The sequence below is a fragment of the Cololabis saira genome, chromosome 3 (genome assembly GCF_033807715.1).
Source record: "Cololabis saira isolate AMF1-May2022 chromosome 3, fColSai1.1, whole genome shotgun sequence".
Lineage (NCBI taxonomy): Eukaryota > Metazoa > Chordata > Actinopteri > Beloniformes > Belonidae > Cololabis > Cololabis saira.
In genome coordinates, this window is record NC_084589.1 from 6,848,236 (window position 1) to 6,875,261 (window position 27,026).

At 43.8% G+C, this 27,026-nt stretch overlaps 1 protein-coding gene across 5 annotated transcripts; it reads right to left on the reverse strand.

The window, feature by feature from the left end:
• Positions 1-6,168: 6,168 nt before the first annotated feature.
• On the reverse strand, positions 6,169-26,899 carry LOC133440836 (CCR4-NOT transcription complex subunit 10-like). 5 transcript variants are annotated; one of them, XM_061718161.1, is made up of 19 exons: positions 26,781-26,898; positions 22,136-22,227; positions 21,566-21,727; positions 21,340-21,490; positions 19,374-19,513; positions 16,918-17,001; positions 16,602-16,685; positions 15,024-15,141; positions 14,773-14,922; positions 14,358-14,560; positions 13,479-13,600; positions 11,764-11,943; positions 10,274-10,354; positions 10,065-10,178; positions 9,226-9,356; positions 9,094-9,141; positions 8,893-9,020; positions 6,480-6,555; positions 6,170-6,394 (listed from the first exon to the last, which is right to left on the reverse strand). In XM_061718161.1, the coding sequence occupies exons 1-19, from the start codon at positions 26,794-26,796 to the stop codon at positions 6,234-6,236; spliced, it is 2,241 nt and encodes a 746-aa protein (XP_061574145.1). In that variant the 5' UTR covers positions 26,797-26,898; the 3' UTR covers positions 6,170-6,233. The 5 variants fall into 5 exon arrangements, with proteins under 5 accessions (XP_061574142.1, XP_061574145.1, XP_061574144.1 ...); XM_061718162.1 differs by having other exon boundaries at positions 6,172-6,394; positions 9,109-9,141; positions 26,781-26,896; XM_061718158.1 differs by having other exon boundaries at positions 6,169-6,394; positions 21,340-21,727; positions 26,781-26,899.
• Positions 26,900-27,026: the final 127 nt, after the last annotated feature.

Genomic DNA, 27,026 nt, shown 5'->3' on the forward strand with positions numbered 1-27,026 from the left:
GCTTAGCTAGTGACCATCAATCCACACTTGGGCTGTGTCCGAAATCCCATACCCTGATGAGTATGTGAGATTTTTTAGTGCGTCCAAAACATTAGTACGTACTGAATAGTATGTACTATCCATGCTCATTCTGGAGAAATGTATTAGTGTGGATTGATGGAGAAAAGCAAGAAAAAACCTGTTTTTCATAATAGGTCCCCTTTAAGCAGGACAGGTTTCTGTTTAAGAAAGATACTTATTTTATTCAGTTCATTTTGTTATTTTGTATTAAAGGAGCTTGAGGCAGGATTTATGAAAAACATTTGTAAACGCTTTAAGTTTTCTAGTAATAATGTCAGATGAAGCGTTCCAAACCAAAAAGAATGATTCCTCTAGTGTATCTCTCCGTTGCCTTGAACAGGCTGTTGCTGCAAAATGTGCTGCAATTCTGGGCCCGAATTTCGCGCTGTCCTGCGGATGTGACGTCACATGACGCTGCATGCACGTTCTCCCCGTTCTCCCGAGTCTCATTTCTTAAAAGGAGCCTCATGCTCCTTTGAAGCGAATTGCTGGATAATAATTTGTTTTCCATGTGTCCATGGCATTCAAAAATTTGCATCTCAATTCAGGTTCGAGTCAAACAGTTAAAAAATCGTTTCACTCACAAAAAAAGGGTCTAAAAACATCCCCACGCCAGGAAGGCTGAAGGTAATGGGGTTGATGAGGTGTCCCTTATTTATCTTTCAGGGAGTTTTCAACCCTGGACTGGTCAGAAAGCTCCAGCTCTGTCTCATCTGTCCAGAGGACGTTCTCCCAGAAGCTTTGTGGTGTGCCAACATGGATTTGGACAGATTCCAGTCTGGTTCTGGTGTTCTTCCAACACGGGAGTCCTCCTCGGTCCCAACAGTGATGATGATCTGACACTGGTGGATCTGGACCTTTGGAAGTTGTTCTGTCCGTCTCTTCAGTGTGTCCTCAGTTGTCCTCTTGTGTCCACGTCCAGGGAGGGTGTCTACAGTCCCGTGGAGCCTAACCTGAGTGACACGTCCAACTGTAGTCACAGGAACATCCAGCTGCTTGGAGACGCAGATCCCTCCCTCCCGTTTGGTGTTCTGTCCCGTCCACCACAAACATCACATGTTCATCCTCCACCCAAGGCCTCGGCTTGTCGACGTCGTCAGCTGTTACTTCTTTTTATACCACGGTCTGTGTGAATACTTGATTCTAATTGGCTGGCAGGTATAGGTTAAAAGTTATAACCAGTACTGGAGTTGAGGGGGGGTGGCATCCCTCCTTTCCATCCCTTATGTCATTTCATCAATGAATGTGGTTTTACTGCTATTTCAACATTTAAATTCATCACCAGAAAAATAACACCAGAAAAATAACTTATTTGACAATTTTCACCTGTTTCAAGTAAATTTTCACTTGAAATAAATAGAAAAATCTGCCAGTGGGACCAGATTTATCTTCTCATTACAAGCAAAAAAATCTTGTTCCACTGACAGATTTTTCTACTTATTTCAAGTGAAAATCTACTTGAAACAGGTGAAAATTGTTGTTTTTTCCAGTGATGAGTCTTGTTTTAAGTGTAATGAGATTTTTTTACTAAAATGAGACATTTTAACTATAAATAAGACAAATATTCTTGTTAAGATTGTGAGTTTTTGCAGTGATCCATGTTACTTATCCTGTGAAGGACAGAGTCATATTGATAAGTTCAGAAAAGTGTTTTTTATTGTTGTGTTTTGATGTATTTGATGTAAGCCCAGTGGATATTTAAAGCTTACAGAAGGCTGCATTTAACTGCTGCTATGTCATTCCTGCAGTATTTCTGCAGGTCAGTGCTATTATTTGTAATATATTATATTATTTGTAATCAGCACAAATTATGTGTCCCCATATGATAAAATCCACCATCCCCCCTGATTTATTTTTACAACTCCAGTACTGGTTATAACCTACACCTAGAAAACAAGTTCGGTCAAATTGCCTGATATCTTTTTTTTTAAAGATTTCTTTGGGCTCTAGTGGCCCTTTATTCAAGCTGCAGATATGAAAGGGGTAGAGAGAGAGATCGGGGATGACATGCAGCAAAGGTAGATATCTTTAATATCATTACTGGATCAACTGCCAGGTGGTAACCACGGCAACGGAGATTCAGAGAAGAAGAGCCGGCTACCGCAGGACGGACACATGAGTGATTTTGTAATTTCTTTTAATATATTTGGTGAATTTAACAATTTTGATGACTGGGATGCAGAAGAGAGAAAAGAATATCTCCCGTCGTATCTCAGGTCCGTCCTAGTTACTGCAGAATCAACACTGTGTCCATTAAGGAGCTTATGGGACGGTTGTGATTGTTCCAGGTATTAGTCAGACCCTCAGGTGTTACCAAGGAAACTGAGTTATGGCTTGTTAAAAAACTTTGTAACTTACCAGGTTCCAACGGCTGCAGACGAGAGATTAAATAGTCGCTCAACTGTGGCTGGTTATAAAACTAATGATTTACACTGAAAACACATTAAAGCATGAATAACTGATTTAATATTTATGTTTTTTGGTAAGTGACCGTGGTATAAGCGGGATAATGCCCTTCCAGGTGACATTAACATAAATATATGGACGACACGGAGGCAAAGCGCCCCGCGTCATCCATATATTTATGTTAATGTCACCTGGAAGGGCATTATCCCTTACTTAAATGTCCGAGGTGCTGATGAGGGCGTGAACATACTTTATTACCCCTCCGTCCTTTCAGCCTCTCACATTGACTACGTTTACATGCAGTCAAAATTCGGGTTATTGCTAATATTCCGGTTACTGAAACATTGGGAATATTCTGTTTACATGGTAATTAATCATTTGGGATATCTGGATCAAACCAGCGACGCACGGAGAACGTCATGACACAATTCCCCTCATTTCTGCTTCTTCTTCCTGTATCCAAATTCAAAACAAATGCTGCTTCGTGCAACTTTTCTCTCACCTTCTTGTAAATCTTCTATCCCGGTACTTTCTACCGTCTACAAATGCAGAAATGTTCATATCCTTCATTACATTTATGAAGTGATTAGTCTCCTCCTGGTCTTGTTTCTCCGTGTTTAGAAGAACTTCCTGGACTCAAAACACCAGGATTCCTTGTGAACAGAGCATGTGCAGAAAACTAATTCCTGTTCCGTTTGATGGGGATATTCCGTTTGGTGTTTACATGACCCAATATTCAGGTTTTAAAAGGAGTAACCCAGGGCTCATATTGGGGTTTTTAAAAACCGGAATATGAGCAAATTCTGTTTATTCAGAGGGGTTATTGGTGTTTACATGGCCGTGCAAAACCGGGTTATTGCTATTATTCGGGTTTTAAAAGGGTTACTGATCCTGGAAACACAGTCAGTCAGACTCCATTCAGGTTGGTTCTGGTTCCAGTCGTCACAAAGAGATTTAAGTGTCGACATCATCACTTCTTTAAAATAATCAGCATCCTGCTCCACTTTTGGGAAGAAACCAAACCCCTCCCAGGACGTGAGTGACTGGATGTCTGGAGCCACTCCTAGTTTCCATTTAGGCTCCTCAAGTGATTTTATCCTCCGACTGTTCACCACTCCTCCAGAATGTTTTGGATGTTGAACAGAACCGAGCCTGGTCCGGTCCAGTCTGAAACGGGTTTTCTAGCCTGTTTCACAGGAGTGTTTTTGTTCCCAGGACTGAATGCTGCTTTGTAACCCAGCAAACAGTCGTTGAGATTTGATTCATCTACACCAGGGGTCGGCAACCCAAAATGTTGAAAGAGCCACATTGGACCAAAAACACAAAAAACAAATATGTCTGGAGCCACAAAAAATGAAAAGTCTTGTATAAGCCTTAGAATGAAGGCGAAAGGCAAAATGTTGAGAAAAAGTCAAAATGTCGAGAAAAAAGTCAAAATTTAGAGAAAAAAGCCGAAATGTCGAGATTAATGTTGAAGTACAATGTTAAGAATTAAGTCGAAATGTCGAGGAAAAAGTGGAAATGTTGAGGAAATAGTAGAAATGTAGAGAAAAAAGTTGAAATGTCGAGATTAATGTTTAAATACAATCTCAAGAAAAAAGTCGAAATGTCAAGAAAAGTCAAAATTTAGAGAAAAAAGCCGAAATGTCGAGATTAATGTTGAAGTACAATGTTAAGAATTAAGTCGAAATGTCGAGGAAAAAGTGGAAATGTTGAGGAAATAGTAGAAATGTAGAGAAAAAAGTTGAAATGTCGAGATTAATGTTTAAATACAATCTCAAGAAAAAAGTCGAAATGTCAAGAAAAGTCAAAATTTAGAGAAAAAAGTACAAATGTCGAGATTAAAAAGGAAAGAAAAAAAGGATGAAAAAAGGAAAAAAGAAAAGAGGAAAAAAAGATAAAAAAAGGTCAAACATTTTTGAAAATGTTCCAGGGAGCCACTAGGGCGGCGCTAAAGAGCTGCGGGTTACCGACCCCTGATCTAGTCAAACTCGAAGCCCGCTTGGCTAAATCCGGCCGGCCATAACTCTTTATTTGGCTGAGATTAAAAGTCATCTTTGTCTAATCACAGCAGGAACCTCAGGTACTGACACAACTGGACCTTTCAGGTCGGCCGTGATCTGGATGTGGTTTGAAGTGAAACAGGTGGACCCCCCTGGTCTAACGGGAATCTACCGACTCTCCTCCCCCGGGGCCTCCACCCCCTTCCCTGTACGGTCCCAGTAGAACTAGTGTCCCTCTCCACCCGTCTACCTGCTCCACCATCAGCTCTTACCCCACCACTTTCCTGAGCCGAGCCCAGAGCCAAACTCACCAGCCCTAACCCCCACCCTGGACCCTGGGAGACCCCACTGGTAGTCATGTGACACTTTTCCACTAGTACCTACTCGACCTGGTTTCTTTTCCACTACAATCCAGCACCGGGAGCAGAAGTAGGAGGTTGGAGTGAAGCTGCTGTGACGTATTAGATTGTGTATCTAAACAAAGAAGACAACAACACTAAAGATGTAGAACCTGGAGGAGATGATATACAGGACTGGATCAGAAAATTAGAATATTGTGATAAAGTTCTTTTTTTTCCTGTAATGCAATTTAAAAAAAACAAAAATGTCATACATTCTGGATTAATTACAAATCAACTGAAATATTGCAAGCCTTTTATTATTTTAATATTGCTGATTATGTCTTACAGTTTAAGATTAAGATTCCCAGAATATTCAAATTTTTTGGGATAGGATATTTGAGTTTTCTTAAGCTGTAAGTCATGATCAGCAATATTAAAATAATAAAAGGCTTGCAATATTTCAGTTGATTTGTAATGAATCCGGAATGTATGACATTTTTGTTTTTGTAATTGTATTACAATAAAATCACGATATTCTAATTTTCTGAGACAGTTGCTGCTGGATCTGTGGCTTGTGTTCAATATCAAGTTAAAAAATGAGCGTGAGAGAAACTTCAACTGGCGACGCTTTTTTTTTTTTAGTTTGTCTCTGTGCTGCTGAAAAGTCAGCTGGAGCCGTGAGCAGCTATGAAGAGACAGAGCTCCTGGTAGATCTGGTTGTTCCTTATCTCCGTCTAGATCTTTTTAATTCTCTCCTCAGCACCAGGTTTATGAACATCTGCACCTCAGAGTTGGATCATGAAACAGACTTTTGCTGCCGTTGCTGGTTGAATAAAATGAACAAGAATCCGTCAGAGTCTCTTTCTCTGATTTCCTCCTCCTGACTCAGACGTCTGACTCCAACCCCTCGACCAATCGGTGGCCTGTAGTGTGATGATGTCAGATACAGCCGACTCAGCAGCTTAAAACCTCGGCAGAATAGATACAGGAAAGTATCTACTCGGCACGTTAGACCCCTGGTGGAAAAGAACCAAACCGAGGTGAATCGGGCTGAGTAAGTTCTAGTGGAAAAGTGCCGATGGTGCTGCTGCTCGGAGCTTGTATCTGCCACAAAATCGCTTTCACACTAAACAACTGGACTGAAAGATTACCAATGTTTGAGAGTCTGCAGACTTTTTTCCTTCTTCAACCGCCGGACCAGACGAGGTCAGGTCCGGCCCCGTCCCTCCCTCCCGGCCCCCTCCTGGCTCTTTCCTTCAACGGGTTCTAACATCACAGCAGCCACAGATCCACACGACATTAGATACAATTTATTTTCACTCTTCAGGAAACCAACTCAAGAGAGTGAAGTGAAATGTCCATCAGCTGGTGGCGGAGGACTCCAGAGGGGGGGATTGGCAGTTCATAGCGGTCTGGTGGAGCCTCACTTCCGTTGGGCTTGTGTGAAGGGCGGGGGCAGCTGGACGGGCTGGACGGGCTGGAAGGACTGGGGGGGTTTCTTCCGGGAGTCTGGGGACACCTGTTGGACTGCCGGGGACAGCAGCTGGTTCCGCTTGATGATCTGCAGCGCCAGCTGGGTGTTTCCTGGGGACACAGTCAGGAGAGGACATGAGGACAGCTCAGCCCTGGGGTCTGGATCCAGACCTGCAGGTCCTGATTTGGAACCTACCGTTCTGCAGCTCCAGGTAGACCCCCAGGAGGATGGCTTCAGGTGGGATCTCTTTGGTGTTCACCATCGACGCAGCCTGAAGGAGACCAAGGAGAACAATCATCAACAAACCAGCAAATCCGCAACAAATCTCCAACAAATCCTCAACAAATCTCCAACAAATCCTCAACAAACCCCAGCAAATCCTCAACAAATTTTTAACAAACTCTCAACAAATCCTCAACAAACCCTCAACAAACCCTCAACAAACCCTCAACAAACCCCCAACAAACCCCCAACAAACCCCCAACAAATCTTTAACAAATCCTCAACAAATCCTCAACAAACCCTAAACAAATCTTCAACAAACCCTCAACAAACCCTCAACAAACCCTCAACAAACCCCCAACAAATCTTTAACAAACCCTCAACAAACCCTCAACAAACCCTCAACAAACCCCCAACAAATCCTCAACAAACCCTAAACAAATCTTCAACAAACCCTCAACAAACCCTCAACAAACCCTCAACAAACCCTCAACAAATCTTCAACAAACCCTCAACAAACCCTCAACAAATCCTCAACAAACCCTCAACAAACCCTCAACAAACCCTCAACAAACCCTCAACAAATCTTTAACAAACCCTCAACAAACCCTCAACAAATCCTCAACAAACCCTCAACAAACCCTAAACAAATCTTCAACAAATCCTCAACAAACCCTCAACAAACCCTCAACAAATCTTCAACAAACCCTCAACAAATCCTCAACAAACCCTCAACAAACCCTAAACAAATCTTCAACAAACCCTCAACAAACCCTCAACAAATCCTCAACAAACCCTCAACAAACCCTCAACAAATCTTCAACAAACCCTCAACAAACCCTCAACAAACCCTAAACAAACCCTCAACAAACCCCCAACAAACCCTCAACAAATCCTCAACAAATCCTCAACAAACCCTAAACAAACCCTCAACAAACCCTCAACAAATCCTCAACAAACCCTAAACAAACCCTCAACAAATCCTCAACAAACCCTAAACAAACCCTCAACAAATCTTTAACAAACCCTCAACAAACCCCCAACAAACCCCCAACAAATCCTCAACAAACCCCCAACAAATCCTCAACAAACCCCCAACAAATCCTCAACAAACCCTCAACAAATCTTTAACAAATCTTTAACAAACCCCCAACAAATCCTCAACAAACCCTCAACAAACCCTAAACAAACCCTCAACAAATCTTCAACAAACCCTCAACAAATCTTCAACAAACCCTCAACAAACCCTCAACAAATCTTTAACAAATCTTCAACATCCCTCAACAAATCTTCAACAAACCCTCAACAAACCCTCAACAAACCCTAAACAAACCCTCAACAAATCTTCAACAAACCCTCAACAAACCCTCAACAAACCCTCAACAAATCTTCAACAAACCCTCAACAAACCCTCAACAAACCCTAAACAAACCCTCAACAAATCTTCAACAAACCCTCAACAAATCTTCAACAAACCCTCAACAAACCCTCAACAAACCCTAAACAAACCCTCAACAAATCTTCAACAAACCCTCAACAAACCCTCAACAAACCCTCAACAAACCCTCAACAAATCTTCAACAAACCCTCAACAAACCCTAAACAAACCCTCAACAAATCTTCAACAAACCCTCAACAAACCCTCAACAAATCTTCAACAAACCCTCAACAAACCCTCAACAAACCCTCAACAAACCCTCAACAAATCTTTAACAAATCTTTAACAAACCCTCAACAAACCCCCAACAAACCCCAAACAAATCCTCAACAAACCCCCAACAAATCCTCAACAAACCCCCAACAAATCCTCAACAAACCCTCAACAAATCTTTAACAAATCTTTAACAAACCCCCAACAAATCCTCAACAAACCCTCAACAAACCCTAAACAAACCCTCAACAAATCTTCAACAAACCCTCAACAAACCCTCAACAAACCCTCAACAAACCCTCAACAAATCTTTAACAAATCTTTAACAAACCCTCAACAAACCCTCAACAAACCCTCAACAAATCTTTAACAAATCTTTAACAAACCCTCAACAAACCCTCAACAAACCCTCAACAAACCCCCAACAAATCTCCAACAAACCCCCAACAAATCCTCAACAAACCCCCAACAAATCCTCAACAAACCCCCAACAAATCCTCAACAAACCCCCAACAAACCCCCAACAAACCCTCAACAAATCCTCAACAAACCCCCAACAAACCCTCAACAAATCTTTAACAAATCTTTAACAAACCCTCAACAAATCTTTAACAAATCTTTAACAAACCCTCAACAAACCCCCAACAAACCCTCAACAAATCTTTAACAAACCCTCAACAAATCTCCAACAAACCCCCAACAAACCCTCAACAAATCTTGCATTCTCCCCCTCACCTGCTGCAGACACTTGCGAGCCTTGTCGTACTCGCTCCTTAAGCAGTAGGCGCTCCCCAGGTTGAAGAGCATCATGGCCCGGGCTGCTGTCACACTGCTGGGGTAACACTGGGGGGTCTTCTTCCCTGCTGCACAAACACAAACACAGGTTAGGTCTGCTCAGCCCTGGGGGGCTGCTGTCACTGGGACTGGTGGATTTACCAGACGAGGACTCACAGGGCTCCACGGGCTCGTCTCCTTTATCAGGACCTGGAGACAAAGACACAGACCAAGCAGGACGTCAGAAACCAGACCAACCACAGCACACTAACCCGGTCCCATGACCCCACTGACCCTGGTCCTGGTCGCTGCTCTGGACCCCCACAGACACGTCGCTGACGTTCTCCGGGTTCAGGTGAGCGATGGCATCAGAAATCCTGTCCAGTGAGATGAGGGCTTCCGCTGCGTAGAGATGACCCAAGAACCTGAATCCACAAAGGAGGAGGACAGATGAGAGCCTGGATCCTGACCTGGTTTAAAAAACTAAACTAGTTAAGTTTTTGCCGACAACGTCAAACCATCAATGCACCCTTACTCCAGATGTGTATGTACGGAAGAGAATTAGGGCCACGCAGGAGAAAAAATATTTGAGGGGGGAAGATTTTTTTTTAATTTGTGCACTTCGAGAAAAAAGTCGAAATGTTGAGAAAAAAGTAAAAATGTTGAGGAAAAAAGTAAAAATGTCGGGAATAAAGTTGAAATGTCGAGAAAAGTTGAAATGTCAAGATTAATGTTGAAATACAATTTCAAGAATAAAGTCGAAATTTCGTGAATAAAGTCTACAGTTCGCCTTTTTTCTCAACATTCCAACTTTATTCTCGAAATTGTACTTCAATATTGATCTTGACATTTCTCTCAACATTTTGACTTTTTTCTCGAAGTGCATAATGAAAAAACCAATCTTCCTCCTCTAAAATATTATTTTTATTTTTCTCCTGCCTGGCCCTGATACTCTTCTGTTTTTAGAAGAAGAGGAAATGCACTCGGGTCCCACTGGCGCTTCACATGGCGTCCTATCTTTCCTGGACCCGGGGTTTTGCATGTTGGGACAGGACTGAAGAGTTAACTTCTCTGGTATTCCTTACTGAACATCAGACGTCCACACCTCCACAGATGAGCAGACAGGGACTTACTTGAGAGATCCGGAGAGTTTGGTCTGATGCAGCAGCTGCTCGGCGTGGTTCAGAGCCATCAGGTTGTCTCCCAGCGCCAGCGCCACGTAGGCGCTGCAGGCCAGGATGGAGCACCTGCAACCAGTCAGGGGGACAGGCTTTAGAGACACCCCAGTGGAGAGGACTGAAACTGGAGCACAGATTAGGAGAGAGATAGTTGGCCTGGTTACCTGAGATTTTCCACCTCCTGCTTCCTGAGGGGAGATGAAGGAGCTGCAGAGAGGAACTTGTCTGCTTCCTGACCTTTCCCACTGAAACACAGCAGCAGTCATGAGAGCTCTTCCCCACCGGTCCTCCAAACACACCACCACTTCAATCACATGACTACATCTGTCTTGCATCCTCTTTTTTTTGTCTGCATATATATTAATGGTTAATAAGATAAGATAATCCTTTATTTCTCCCTCAATGGGAAAATTCACTTTGTGCAGCAGCAGTACACTTAACACACACAGGCAGGGGAAGGGTAAAAAAAAAAGTAAAAAATATATAATTACAAAATATAAACAGTATATACATTGGAATAAAAAAGTAGTGCAGTATGGGAAAAGAAAGAAAAACAGTGCAAAAAAAGCAGGTAGGATGTGTGTGTGGTAGACAGATATAGCACAGATATTGCACGTTATTGCACATGTTGTTATTGCACATATTATTGTCCGTAAATTTTTACCATGTTGGTAAAAACCTAATGCATTTTTTATATACCGCATTTTCTGCATATAAGCAGCATCCGCTCTATTTTAAAAAAAATAATAATAAAAAAAAAAGATATACAAGCCACATCCGCTCTATTTAAAAAAAAAAAGATATGCAAGCCTCAGATATTTATGTTGTTAGATTAGATATTTACTACATGTACAGAAGGATGTTGAACTGTAAATGATGTACATGTTTGTACCTAAATAGATCTTTCCTAAGTGTCTTTTAACACGGCAGCAACTTTGATGATTAAAACGGGACAGAACCAAGAGAAAATAACCGGTATTTATTTATATATTTATCTGTTTGAAATCTGCTTCTACTTCTATCTGCTAAAGAAGAAGTAGCGTATTCTTCTTTGCATTTATTTTGTCTTAGTTTTGATTCTAATTCTGGTTAGAGCGCCCCGAGCGGTGGAAGAAAAATCCACAGAATAGAAACCTTTGTATAAGCTGCTGGTTGAAAACCTATGAAGAAAGTAGCGGCTTTTAGTCCAGAAAATACGGTATTTAATTATTTTTTTTTTAATGTGAAGGGAAGGGGGGTCGGGGGTGGGGGTGAGGGGTGGCATCCGCTGGTAGTCTCAAATGTGAAAAACACAGGGAAACGCACAACGGGCACACAAGCCTTTGAGATCTGCAAGAGAGAAAAAACAAAGAGACAAGAAAACAAGCAGAGACACAAACAGCAACCATTCCAGGTCCCTGAGACTGAATCCAGACTAGGCTACTGAGATTATCTGCCCCCCAAAACTGTGGAGTGAGTATGTAGGTGAGTGAGCAGGTGTGTGTGTCTGTGTGTGAGGTGAAAACAGGGTTTTACCTGAACTGTAACTATAGTGGAGGAGGGAGGGTACCACCAGAAGCAGACTAGGAAGAACCCTGAACCCGGGCCACCAGCCGCCCCACGGAGGACCAGACTGGACTAGATTTCATTTGACTGCACAGAACCCGATACTGACCTGCAGTTGTCGCTGTTCTCGCTGCCGCTCTCTGTGTTGGCTGATTGGCTGCAGCTCTTGGAGCTGGTGTCCGTCTTGGCGTCCTGCTGCTGGTGTTCGGGCAGCAGCAGCAGAGCGTTCCTCAGACAGATGGCTGCAAACTCCATACTGGCTACGGGGATGGCGGCCGACTGGCCCTCGCTGGAACACAGAGGAGACACCTCTGAGGGGTCAGAATCACACAACTCTGTTTTTTGCTACCCTATCAAAAATGCTCCCTAATGGTTTTCTACCTTTGTACAGCTACAATCTTACTGTGTTTTACTCCCTAAACCACTTCCTTTTTCCCTAAGTGGTCCTTGTCTCTTGCCAGGCTGTCATTGTAAATAAGAATGTTCTTAATGACCTGCCTGGTTAAATAAAGGCGAATTACTGAATGAATATCAAATAAAGCGATAGAATTGTTGTTTTTTTCTCTTTATCGTATAATGTTCACAAACTGCAAAGCATTCATGTCATGGGTAGTTTATCTTGAGGGATCAAATACTCAACATCCCATATTATCAATTTTAAATCAATATTTCAGGGGTAGCATAATTTGATAGTTCAGTAACATCCTATCAAATAATGCTCCTGTCACTTAATGCATTCATGTAAGATACTAATCACCTCACTGTCACTGCAGGATGAATGTCAGCAACTTACACCTCAATTTATCAATTTTGTAATCACTATTTTTGGATTGATAAGTATAAAATAAGAAATAAAAGTAAAGGCACACAAACAAACAAATTGCAGCGTGGACTGAAGGGATGCAAGAAATTATGCGCGTGGCAATCAAACTTTGAAAATCGACTGTGCGCAGAAGCACAAAGTAGCAGTTCTGGACGGGTAGCATGGATGGTCAGAACACCGGCTCAGACCTCTACGTGACCACACAGCTGTGTGGACCAAACATCCATGACAGTAAATGATAACGACCCTATGATTTGGGTTTGTCACAGTAACGTGGTACAGTACTCCCTGGTTTTTGGCGGGGGTTACGTTCCTAAAAGAACCCGGGATAAGTTAAATCTGCGAAGTAGCAAACTTTTATGTATGTACAATTATTATACAATCTTCAAATTGCGGAGATAAGCACCGCCCCACCGCGACCCGATCAAATTGGATTTGAACAGGAGAAAATGAAAAATGTTTATGAAAAAAAAATACAATAAGTATAGTAGGACAAATTGTGACGTATTCCACTGCCCTTCTGAGCTGCTGCATCCTGACTCTGTAGCATCTTTTTCTTCTAAAGCTCCGGTGCAGGTGTGTTTTTTCCAGAGAAGAACATAGTTATGGGTCGTTGTTGTCGCTCTTTTTTCTTCTGGGCAAAAAGATTCTTCTAAACCGACACCATGGATTATATCTGAGACTGTAATGAACGATTCATCAAAGGTCCCGTTCTTCAGCTGCTGCTGAAGCTCATTGGCTGTTCTCAGCTTGTTGCTAAGCAACCAACGTTATTGACACAGGAAGTGAAGAAGCGGGGAGACTGTTTAGCCAATCAGAATGCAGAACACGATGCACAATGTAAATCCGTGAAGCAGTGAGACGTGAAAGGTGAACCGCGGTATAGCCCGGGATTACTGTACTGGATGAACCTAGAGGAGGTGACCTGTGACGGTCAACTGTCCCAGCCACGCAGGTGCAGCGCTGCTGCCCCCAGCTGGAGAGTCTACGTCCACACTGACCTGTAGATGGTGTTCTGAGCAGCCTGGGACGCCAGGACGATCTTCCGATGGTAGCCCTGCCCGATGACCGACTGAACAATCCCTTTCTTGCAGGGTAAGCCCTTGTTCTCCTGCTCTGAGCCCTGCAGACAAGAACACACCGGTAAACCAACCATGACCCCCGTCCCCTGATTCACCTTCACCAGGTCACAACTCCAATCATGTCAGTCATTAGGCTGTCGTTTACAGCTTTGGAGATATTGAAGCCAAATTATCCCATTCCATCCTATGGGGCGTGTTACCATGGCAACTAAAACCTATCCATTTGCATGGAGGAGAATATTAATAAATCGTCCGTTAATGCGGTCAAACATCAACGTGCACCCAGGCATGGCATACATCATTACATGCGTCTCCTTCGTGCCTTGATGGCTATTACTTTTCTTCGTCAAAAGTGTTATCGTGGCAACGTTAGATGCCAAAAAGCTGAAAAAAAAATGGCAAAAATGTGGGTGCTCATTGCTCGGCCGAACTTTATCGTAGAGACATCATTCCAATTTTAAAAGACTCGGTTCGCTTCGGACTAAATGGTGAATAAACCTCAATATGCTAATTATTATAGTGTTTGCAATACTTAACTTTCAATTTAAAAAAAATGTCAATTCAATTTCATTCAAGCAATCATGTCAAGTGTGAAGTTTCTGGAATATGCAGTCACATGACTTCTGTATCAGAACATTACATTTGTCTGGTTAATAAAGAGATTGTACAGAAAAGGCCTCGATCTGGACTTCAGACCACGCTGAGCTGATATGAGGCTTCAATTTCATTCCTCCTGACATGACTCTTGTTGTGAATGGGTGGAGTAAGAAAAGCGTTGTGGCAGATGTGGAGACGTACGCCTTTGTTGGCGGCGATGCAGCACTCTGCCAGCCGGAGCCAGAGCCGCGGGTTGGAGTGGTAGACCTGCACCGCCTCCATCAGACACTCGAAGGCCGCCAGGGGCCGGCCCACGTGCAGCAGCTGGATCCCACAGTTGTACAGCAGCTCGTAGCGCTTGTTGGCCAGCAGCGCGCACATGGGGATGCCGGAGAAGCTCTTAGCTGCAGGAGGGGGGCGGGAGAGAGGCAGCAGTTTAGCAGGTAGTTATCACTATTTCAGTCACACAGTCACTCATCCAAAGCAAGGCGAGTATATGGTGTGTTTACTGCATCATGTGGTAACGTTAATGTTCTCTGTGTCATGTGACCCTGGTGCTGAAGGCTGGATGTAAGGAGAACATGAGCAGCTGTGGTGGAGCAGAGACGGGACCTACACTGTCCGTTGCTGCTGTTGCCCAGCTGAGCACACGTGTGGTCGTTCTCCTGCAGGGCCTTCTTGAAGTAGAACAGACCCAGGTTGTGTTTCCCCATGGCGAAGTGGATGCAGCCCAGATTGTTCCAGAACATGCAGCGAACACATTCCCCTGCATCCAAGAGTCACGTTAGACAGGAACCCATAGCAACAAGAATCAGACATCAGTGATTCCAGTGTTGGTGCTGGGCGGACTGCAGGAGTCCAACTCACCCGTCTTCAGGGGGCCCGGGTGATCAGAGATGTTGCAGCTGTTCAGCAGCTTCACTGCTTTCCGGTAGTTTCCTCTCAGATACTCAAAGTTACTCTTGAGGAAGAGCGACGGCGCAGACTGGAGGACAAATGGGTCAGAACCAGGACAGGGTCAGAACCTGCTCATCCACAGTGCAGTGTATTAGCTCAATTTCACAGGTCATGGCTGCAGGTTCAAGTGGCCATATTCTGCTCATCTTCATCTAGAGATGCACCGGTCGATCGGCATCGGCCCGATATTACTCCTATCAGTTTTGATCGGAGATCGGAAAATAATAGTTCAAAGCAGCCGATCACATGACATTTACCGTATTTTCGTAACCATACGGCGCGCCTTGTGGAAAGGCGCAGCCTCAGTTATGTGTGTCATTTCTGTATTTAAAAACACACTTTTCATAAACTTTCCAGCAGTTTTTTACTTTTTTCATCTGATTTTAATTCATATCCAACTAGACACAGTCTTCATTTACCCTTTTGTCCAAGGTGCGAGTGTTGCTGTGGGTGTTCTGCACCCTGTGAGTGTTGGTGTGGGTGTTCTGCACCCTGCGAGTGTTGGTGTGAGTGTTCTGCGCCCTGTGAGTGTTGGTGTGGGTGTTCTGCACCCTGCGAGTGTTGGTGTGGGTGTTTTGTGCCCTGCGAGTGTTGGTGTGGGTGTTTTGTGCCCTGCGAGTGTTGGTGTGGGTGTTCTGCACCCTGCGAGTGTTGGTGTGGGTGTTTTGTGCCCTGCGAGTGTTGGTGTGGGTGTTTTGTGCCCTGTGAGTGTTGGTGTGAGTGTTCTGCACCCTGTGAGTGTTGGTGCGGGTGTTCTGCACCCTGTGAGTGTTGGTGTGGGTGTTTTGTGCCCTGCAAGTGTTGGTGTGGGTGTTCTGCACCCTGTGAGTGTTGGTGTGGGTGTTCTGCACCCTGCGAGTGTTGGTGTGGGTGTTTTGTGCCCTGTGAGTGTTGGTGTGGGTGTTCTGTGCCCTGTGAGTGTTGGTGTGGGTGTTTTGTGCCCTGTGAGTGTTGGTGTGGGTGTTCTGTGCCCTGTGAGTGTTGGTGTGGGTGTTTTGTGCCCTGTGAGTGTTGGTGTGGGTGTTCTGTGCCCTGCGAGTGTTGGTGTGGGTGTTTTGTGCCCTGTGAGTGTTGGTGTGGGTGTTCTGCACCCTGCGAGTGTTGGTGCGGGTGTTTTGTGCCCTGCGAGTGTTGGTGCGGGTGTTTTGTGCCCTGCGAGTGTTGGTGTGGGTGTTTTGTGCCCTGTGAGTGTTGGTGTGGGTGTTCTGCACCCTGTGAGTGTTGGTGTGGGTGTTCTGCACCCTGTGAGTGTTGGTGTGGGTGTTTTGTGCCCTGTGAGTGTTGGTGTGGGTGTTTTGCGCCCTGTGAGTGTTGGTGTGGGTGTTTTGTGCCCTGCGAGTGTTGGTGCGGGTGTTTTGTGCCCTGCGAGTGTTGGTGCGGGTGTTTTGTGCCCTGCGAGTGTTGGTGTGGGTGTTTTGCGCCCTGCGAGTGTTGGTGTGGGTGTTTTGTGCCCTGTAAGTGTTGGTGCGGGTGTGTGCAGACACTCACGTTGCCAGCTGTGTTCATCACTGACTTGATCTCTCGTTTGCAGGCCTTGGAGGATTTCATCTGGATGTATCCTCTCACCTTATACTGGAAAATAATATGCAGTTAGGAAGAGACGGGTCCAAAAACAGCCCTGAACTGGATTCTTCTTCTTGACTTCTTTCTTTTCAATCCATGACTTAACCATGAAACCTCTGTAGGAAACGGGTTAACTTGAGATAGTGTCATCCAGTGGGCCCGTGTACACGTCACAGCAGAAAAGACGTGTCTTCACATGCTCTCGGGGGATAATTGAGGTGGGGGCTGGACCTGCTCCTACCTGGTGCATCTTGGACTTGGCTGCTTCAATCATGGCTGCCAACTCTGCCCTCTGGCTGGATCCATCTTTGCCGGAACTGCTGCCCTGAAATCAGAGACACTCAACAGCTCATGACCTTCCCTCAGTGAGACTGTTATGAACAAACATGTCACCAACAACATGGTCACGTTCCTTCAGGCTTGTTTTCATTCAAACTCTCCTCTCTGGGTGAGGACACATGATCTCTGGTCTTTAGCTGCTTGAAATTCAGAACCGGATCAGGGATAACTGGCCTAAACCACAGACACAGTTGGACCAGTTTGTACCAGGAACTAGGAACTACCTTTTCAGCCTCTGTTCCAGTACCCTAGGTCTGCAGTTGGTCAATAACTGATCTGATTGATGAGTGGATGAGACTGCACTGCAAAAACTCAAAATCTTACCAGGAATATTTGTCTTATTTCTAGTTAAAATGTCTCATTTTTAGTCAAAAAATCTCATTACACTTAAAACAAGAGTCATTACCAGAAAAATAACTTGTTATTTGACAATTTTCAGCTGTTTCAAGTAAATTCTCACTTGAAATAAGTAGAAAAATCTGTCAGTGGGACAAGATTTATCTTCTCATTACAATCAAAAAAATCTTGTTCCACTTATTTTAAGTGAAAATCTACTTGAAACAGGTGAAAATTGTTATTTTTTCCAGTGCTGAGTCTTGTTTTAAGTGTAAGGAGATTTTCTGACTAAAAATTTGACATTTTACCTAGAAATAAGACAAATATTCTTGTTAAGATTTTGAGTTTTTGCAGTGTGAAGGCATCAGCTCTGACCTCATATCTACTTTCCTAACTCTGTAAAGGAGAATGTAACATACGATCAATAAGATATAACTTTACAGTTATTCATTAGGACAGCACAGTGGTCAGCACAGAGGTCATCACTGTTCCTTCACATCTAGAAGGGCCTGGTTCTTCCACTGTTCTTGTGTACGTCTTAACCTGCCCATGAGTGTGGCTGTTAGCATGTGGTGCTGTGATGGACTGGTCACCTGTCCAGGTGAGTCCTGCCCTTCACCTGAAGAGAGGTGGACAGACTCCAGCAGATCCCTGAGAGGCTGACGGCTGAAGTAGGCTCGGCCGGACGGACCCCGGCACGAGTTTGACGTTGGGGGTGTGTGGCAGGGTGGAGTAGCTGCAGCCACTCAGGCTGACGGGACACAGGTGTGTCCCATCAGCCTCTCCACCCTGCCAGCCTTGATAAGGAGGACTGAGAGACTGCAGCTGGGTCAGACTGAAGCTGAAGCTGCCGAGTGAAGCTGTGCTTGTGCACGTGTGGCGGTGATTTTGCCAAATAAAGGGTTCTGCACTAAACTCCATGTCCTCTCTATCCTGTCAGTCGGGCCCAGTGGCACTCGCCATGCTACACCCGGCTATGTGGAAACGTGGCCCAAGTCCTGGGCTACGCCGATTCCAGACCTGGGCCCTGTTCCAGTTCCACAGACCTGGGGACATATGAGTAATGCTGGTTCCAGACCTTGGCGACGCCGGTTCCAGACCCAGACCTTGCTGGTGCCGTTCAAACCCACAGTATTGGAACAAACTAGCTTTCCAGTGAAGATGAGGCGTGGAAGCTTGTACCCGTCTCTGTTTCCCGGTGCTCCATGTGGACCTGGTTCAGGATGCCCCTATACTCCTCCGTTCATGCACATGACGCTCAGGGGTTCACATACTTTTTCTTTCCTCTGCAGCTGCAGGTACAGTTGAAGTATCATCCAGTACAGTAATCCCTGGCTAGAACGCGGTTCACCTTTCACATCTCGCTGTTTCACGGATTTGCATTGTGGATCGTTTACCCAATCATTCTGATTGGCTAAACAGTCTCCCCGCTTCTTCACTTCCTGTGTCAATAACGTTGGTTGCTTAGCAACAAGCTGAGAACGACCAATGAGCTTCAGCAGCAGCTCAAGAGCGGGAGCCTTTGCTGAATCGTTCATTACAGTCTCAGATATAATCCATGGTGGCATGTCGGTTTATAAGAATATTTTTGCCCAGAAGAAAAAAAGAGCAACAACAACGACCCATAACTATGTTCTACTCTGGGAAAAACACATGCACCGCGGCTTTAGGAGGATGCAGCATCAGAAGAACAGTGGAATACGCGCCAGTCACAGTTTGTCCTACTGTACTTATTGTATATTTTTCATAATAATTTTTCATTTTCTCCCGTTCAAATCCAGTTCCTCGGGTCTCGGTGGGGCGGGGCTGATCTCCGCAATTTGAAGCTACTTAAGGTTGCTACTTCGCGGATTTCACCTATCATGGGTTCTTTTTGAAACGGAACCCCCACGAAAAACGAGGGATTACTGTATTGAAATAAATCTATCAGCCTAGTTCAACAATACCACCCCAGCTGTTTGATGGCTGGTTTTGATTGGAGCCCCCCCCAGGACCCCCAGGACATGGCGGTGCAGTAACTACCTCGGTTTTGCCATTCTTGCTGCTTCCTTGAGCAGAGAGTTTGTCCAGGACGGCCAGCAGGTGGAAGGTCTTCTCAGGCTGGAAGGTGACCAGGTACAGGTCCACCAGCAGGAAGCACACGGCCTGGGCAAACTTCTCCTCTGCAACACACAACAAAACACCTCACACTCACACACGTGTTCACTTATTAACACAGAGATGCACAACTGGATGCTCAGCAAAGGTCCATTTCAACTCAACACTTCAATATCTCCACTTTGCGAAACTGTAGCCAGAAATAACAGAGTAACGCACCGTTTGGTAATGGTAATTGAGTTACTGAATTTAAAAAGTAATGCGTTAGAGTATTAGTTACCGCCAAAACTAATGGCGTTACTGTAACGCGTTACTAAATAACACGTTAGTCCCAACACTGGGCCTGGAAACCTGGAGGCTTTTGAGGATAGATGGTCTGTTGGAGGGGTATATGTGCTGTGTTGGGGGCGGGATGACGACTTTTGCTTCAGTTCTGAAGGTTTTTCTTTTGATGGGTTGATGATAATGAAGTGTTGTGTGTTGTGATTCTGTGGATTGGTCAATAAAGGGCTTGTTAAACCTTAAGGCCCTCACACACCAAGCTGATTGTCGGCCGTCGGTGCTCGTCTGTCGGGCTAGTTTCCCCGGTGTGTCCCGCACGTCGCCACAGGTCAGCCGCCAGTCGGCAGCTTTTCAGCCGATTCAACATGTCGAATCAGCGTTGACGGTCGGTCAAATACCTCACTTTGTGATTGGCTGTTCAGATCAGTGTTTCCGTTGTCCGGTAATTGCCGGACTTTGTCCGGTAAAATATGCCGAAGTCCGGTATTTTATAATCTCTGCGGTCAAAATGTCCGGTGAAAATACTCACTGGTGCTGCGGGACTAGAGTCCCCGGGAGTACCGCGGAGGGACACGCCGAGCCTCGGTGCCGGGAGGAAGCGGAGCTGCGGCGCCGACATCCACGTGTGCGTTGATTTATGGTTCCGCGTCGCACCGACGCAGAGCCTACGGCGTAGAGTACGCGTCGCCGCGTACCTTACGCCGTAGGTTACGCGCAAGCTTCTGCAATATTTATTTATTTTTTGAAGTTACGCTCGTGAGTCAATTGACGGGACTTATTTTATTTTAAATACCTGTTTTTCAATAAAAAATACTATTAAATGACTTGCATTGATATCGTACTACTGCATATGATTTATTTTTAACCTCAATAAATTCATATAGCCTATGTGACCGGAATTTTAAACATTTGTCCGGTAAACTGAAACCCTGCCGGTCACATTGTCCGGTGCCAATTTTTTCTAGAGGAAACACTGTTTCAGATCTGCGTCGATTTAACGCGGAACCATAAATCAGCTCCGGAGCCGGCAGGCAGAAATCCCGAAATTTTCGGAGCAAATTTCTTAACAGGCGTAGGTACAACTGTTAGATTTCATCTATTAAACTAACATTTATCTTCCTAAATGATTTATTTCAGCCAGCAGTAATTCTCCACAGAGCTGCAGGTTTCTCCCCGGGACGACGGCAGGTCGACCTGGCGATCACGTCTGTATGTGAGCTGCTGCTGCGCCCCGGACCGGCGGCTCTTCTCCGAAAACATCGCAGCAAATTGAAACGCAGACATGCTAGTTGCCGTTCGGTGTCGTCTTTGCGGTGTGTTCAAGTGCTTCTTTTTGAGCCGACCCAGCCCGACACAGGCGACGCCAGGCGACACAGCAGTCGGCCGACAGCGGGCGACGTCGGGTTGCTGTGTTCTCGACTTTAAACCTCTCCTCTCCTCTCCTCTCCTCTCCTCTCCTCTCCTCTCCTCTCCTCTCCTCTCCTCTCCTCTCCTCTCCTCTCCTCTCCTCTCCTCTCCTCTCCTCTCCTCTCCCATATCTTATTTTGCCTGTTGCTGCGTGTGGTTAGGTACATGTTGGAGTGTGGTCCGTGTGGCCAGTGGGACGTACCGAAGGGTTCCAGGAACTGGTAGAGCTTCTCTCCGATGGAGATAGCCTCCGAGTACTGGCGGGTGTAGTAGTTGATGATGGCCTGGTTGTAGTACAGCAGGCTGTTCTCCACGTCGTCCAGACCGTCGGTGTCCTCGGAGGACGAGTGCAGCTGAAACAGAGACAGAGCGGCCGTCAGGGACGGAGCTGCCTCCACGCCCGACCGTCGCCGGAGACGTGCAGGTACCCGGTTCTTCATGGCCGTCAGGGTCTGCTTCAGCACCCCCGTGGTGGTTTGGCTGCTCTTGTAGAACTCCACCACGGCTTTGTTCATGGCGATCTTGTAGTCGTCTTTGTTGTGCTCCTGGAGAGTTTCCAGGTGTTTCAGAGACTCCTCGTACTTCTCAGCCTGCAAAAGGAGCTGCACGTCAGAAATCTGAGCCACATCATCCACAACCTCACTAATGCTGGGACGCCGGGGGAACGCCAACTCCGGACCCAGCGCTCTACAAATGTTTCATTTTATTTTTTCTTTGAGACATTTTTATCTGTTTTACATTAAGCATTTATAGCAATTTTTATAATATATAATTGGAGGTAAATATATGAACCAGTATATATAGCATATCTACTCTTATATAGTTATATCATTGCTGCCATTGCCATTTGCTGATGCAAAGCAGGTTGGACACCTGTTGATTGACGTTAACAGAAGTAAAACAAATGTTGAATCCTGAAATCAAAGTGTTTCATGACCATTTTCTTTTCTTAAATCTACAGGTCAGGTTCAGATCTCAGTGTGACAGCAAGTGTTTACCAGAAAAGCTTCATACGCGCTGGTGGCCAGTTCCTTCTCCTGGTCCGTCATCCCACTAGATGCCGAGCCGTCGTGTTTGGCCTCGTGTTGTTCTGACCAGAGAAAAGAGAAGAGGAGGCATTTAAAAGACCAGTCTTTACAAGGCTGGGAATTAAAACACAAAAATGCAGCTCAGCAGGTCTCGATATCTTCTTATCCACCGCAATTGACCTGTGTCCATCTTATTCATCTTCTTCTATCACTAGGGCTGGGTATCGATTCGATTCTTAAGATTCAGAATTGATTATCAGGATTATATTCGATTCGATATTGATTTGGGTTAGTGTTAATAAAAATGTTTTTTGAGCTGTTGCCTGAATTATATGACTGTAAAATAACTAGTGAAATAATAATTTTACAATAATTATTGTGAAATAACTAAGAAATAAATATCCAAGTGTAAAAAAAGAAAGAAATTGCAACAGCAGTAAACAAATCATTTTAGCTTGTCTAATTTATTATCATGCTCGCCATGAAGCACCTTTTTCAGGTGTGTCATGACAAACCGTGTGTCCGATAACAGAGAAAACAAACAAGCTATAGTAAATATAGATATGAACTTCATTGAAATTTAAGCTGAAATATCCAGCATTTTCTCTAAAGAAAAGTTCATTTAGTTCAGGAGTTTTCAAAACCAGCGCTTTGTTAACGCTACCGCTACTCTTCCACGCCATGTCCATTGTTTGATAGTTTCACATCACGCGCATGTGAGAATTAAATGACGTGACTACTGGAATTAAAGTTCACCGGGTGAAAATGTAATAATGAAAAAAAAAGGATCTTTATACATACGAATCGATTTTTAGGAATTAATATGAGAATCAATTTAGAATCGGAAAATCATTTTTTTTTTTCCATCATTACAACTTTTGGTATTTTTGTGTTTATGCCCAAAAAAGGAATGTTTTGTTGGGCACGATGTTTTGGCCTTTAAATATGTTTAAAAGGTATGAAAACATTAAAGTTTTCAGTTATATTTGCATAAATTGTCCATATTTCATTGCTTTATATACTGTCTTTGGGTTACATTTGAAAAAAAAGCTAAAAACCAAATTCTCAAAAATTAAAAACCCGAAAAAGACCAAAATGGAAAAAAATAAAACCGATTTCATCCGTCTGTTTGCTGCCCTGGATCTGTTTGGTAATTCTGCCCCACGATGTTTCTGAAAGCAGTTCTATCAGCATTCTGGGAGCTGATTGGTCCTTACAGCATCATTAGCTGCAATACTTGCTGTTGAATCTCAATATAATACTAGTATTAATATGTTGCAGAAATACAGTCATATAATTCATGCAACAGCTCAAAAAAAACTGTTTTAATAACACTAACCCAAATCAATATCGGAATCGAACCAAATGATAATTGATTCTGAATCGAATCGATTCTTGACATTTGAACCGATCCCAAGCCCTGGTCTGGAACGTCTCTGCAGACGCCTCACACCCTCACACCATCTTCAAACGTCTGACATCCGGCAGACGGCACAGAGCGCCGGGCACCGACACCACAGTTCCTCCCTCAGGATCAGCATTCTGCTGAACTTCCAACGGTCTCCGAGGGGGAACATTTGTGCAGCATCTTCATGTCTGTGAATGCTGCTTCTGTCTCCTATTTGGTGTGCATGTTTTTTTGCTGTGGCTTTTTTAATTTATTCATTTAGTTTATATTGTATTTTATTGAAACTTGAGAACCAAAGTGTGCCAAATCAAATTCCTCATTTGTTTGGAAAAAATCTTGCAAATAAAGTTGATTCTGGCTCTGATTGTCTCTCTTTTTCTCCTCTGCTCCATTCAGATCTCATCTACAAACATGGGAGTCCATGGAGACTGCTGTCTGTCTCTATCAACCTATCCACACATCTTATATCAGGACAAGTTAAGTGGGTTTAATGTCCATTTATTCATTTGGTGTGTTATTTGTAATTGATTATGCATGTCGAATTGAAGGTAATTACATACAGAAATTACAGATAACGTGTGTACATAATTTGTTATTGAAAAAAGGAAATACAGTCAGTGAGGTGTTTTTAATGCTGACATTTAAATGGTTTTTGATTAAGGTGAGTTATTTTAAATGGTTTTTGATTAAGGTGAATTATTTAAGGAGCCAAACTGAGTTTATTATTTGTATTAACTGTTGGCACTATAGAGAATTTGAAATGTGTAGTAATGTAACAGGGGTCAGATGCTTATAATAGGATTAAGAGATGAGTCCAGTGGTTACTGTACACTTTTCTGGTAGTAAACCGGTCTGACATCAGATATTACAGTGAAAATGCATCGTTGTGTGAGACTGAAACACTGTTCTGTCACATTTTCTGCACAGTGCTGAGAAGACTTGCAAATAAAAATAAAATGTAATGTTCACCTGGAGGAAAGAAAACGTTCTTTTATCAAGTGTAACATTTTGGTGTTTATATGTGTTGTTGTATTGTAGACTGTTCGTCTTTCTCTTTTGAATGTCATGAGCTGTTTGGCAACTCATTTTCCACAGAGGGGACAATAAAGGTTTCAATCAATCAATCAATCAATCACCATGACAACCAGAAGACATTCAGGTCTGGTCCTGGAGGCAGAGCCAACTCCAGCTGAAACCCTCTCCTGCACTGGTCCCCAACCTTTTCTGGACCAGGACCGGTTTAATGTCTGACAATATTTTCACGGCCCAATATAAAGGTGTAGTTGATAAAAACTAAATAAAATGACAAGATCGGCACTAAAAACTATGGTATTTTCTCTATAGTAATAATAATAATAACAATAATAATGAATGATATAACATAATGGAAATTGTAAATTACCTTTAATATGAGTATTTCTATAAATGTGTTTTTATGTCTAATTAACATTATTTAAAGCCAGGCTTTTATTTCATTCGTTATATATTAAAAGGAGAATATAAGGAGAATATGAAGGCGTCTCGCCGAGACCTCGTCAACATCCGGCGCTTCGGACTTTGGCGGTAAAGGTTTAACGGCAGTAGAAAATTTGTCTGAAAGACTAAACTAGTGTCGGGAATGCTAAAGTGGAGCCTAACTGACACAAAACGCACCTGCTGGTAAGGATTTGTTTTCTTTGCAAATTTTATTCCCCATTTATGTACATATTGAGTTTGGTTGCCATGGTTACTCATGTATTGTGGTTAACGGTAGCCGAGCGAGCAGCTGCGTCGGTCTGTATTTAAGTTAAATGACACTTATATGAATGTAAAAAGACTAACTATTTTATTTTATTCCTTTATAGCTCTTACGGTGTGTTTGCAGTGTATTTACATCCAAGGAATAAAAACATTGTGAACCATCATTTTGAGAGTCATTCATCATCAGTCGGGGATGCTACAGAAATTATTTTTTCTTTCTGATCCCCGGCCCGGTACTGGGCCACGGCCCGGGGACCATTGCTCTCCTGCACACTGGCCTGCGGGCAGGCTGCCTCCAGAAAAGTCCTGGAGCCATCTAAGACCTTTGGGGCGACCTGCCCCCCCCAGGCCTCCACGGGCCCATCATCACCACCACTGGGGTTCGGTTCTTCAGTCACATCCAAGATGCTCCAACCTCAAACGTTCTTGGCAAATCTACGTTTGCAGTTCCGCAGGTCTGATCATTTGACACCGAGCCACAAACCAGAACTTCCAGTGTCAGACACAGGGTTCTTACACATTTTTCAAGGGCAAATTCAAGCACTTTTCTAGCACTTTCAAGGGTGGTTTTCAAAATCTTCAAGCACCTTATTGCTGGGGTAAAATATCTACAGGAATATATATACTCAATTGTTTTTTACGCTTTTTTTAATCACAATTATGTACATTGTATCATGCTGTAAACATCTAGTTATGTTTCATCTTACTGATTTTATTTCTCCTTGTAATAACTAAACTATACAGTCTGATCCCAATTTTGTAAAAGACAGTTATAATTTCAAGCACTTAAACTCAAATTCAAGCACTTTTCAGACCTTGAAAACACAACATTGAAATTCAAGAACTTTCAAGGATTTCAAGTCCCATAGGAACCCTGATAACTAGATGTTTACAGCACGATACAATGTACAAAATTGTGATAAAAGGCGGAAAAAATCATGAGTATATATATATTCCTGTCGATATTTTACCCCAGCGATAAGGTGCTTGAAAATTTTGAAAATGAGCCTTGAAAGTGCTTGAATTTGACCTTGGAAAATGTGTAGGAACCCTGGTTTTATCTTACTGATTTTATTTCTCCTTGTAATAACTAAACTATACAGTCTGATCCCAATTTTGTAAAAGACACAGAGTTATAATTTCAAGCACTTTAACTAAAATTCCAGCACTTTTCAGACCTTGAAACCACAACATTGAAATTCCAGAACTTCCCAGGATTTCCAGCCCTAGGAACCTGCAGACATCCAGAACTGTGGCAGTTGCTTTAGGGTTCTGATTGATGAGCAGGAACCGAACCAAGGAGCCTGCCCATCATTCAGCCCGAGCCGGACCAGAAGCTGTTCATTAGGTGAGGACAGTTACCATGACAACCGGGCAGGTGAGGAACGAGCAGCGAAGGGACCGTTTCAGGTTCTGAGGTTCTGCTCACAACAACCAGCCGAGCTCGGCTAGCTCCAGCTTACTCACCTGTGTTCTCTGCCATCTTTCAGCCGTTTATCCCAAAATTCCGGCGTTATGTTTCCCTCGCGTCAGATTAACCTGCCTGTTCTGTGAATGAGAGGCAGGAATTATGGATAGAATGTCTCCAGATTTCCGGCAGTTTAAACTGAGCACGCTAACCGTCCCTGCTGCGGTCCAGGGCTGTTCTTCTGCACCAGAGCCGCCGGTGGCTATAACGCTCTGCTGCGCTGCTGCGCCCCCTGCAGGCGGGGG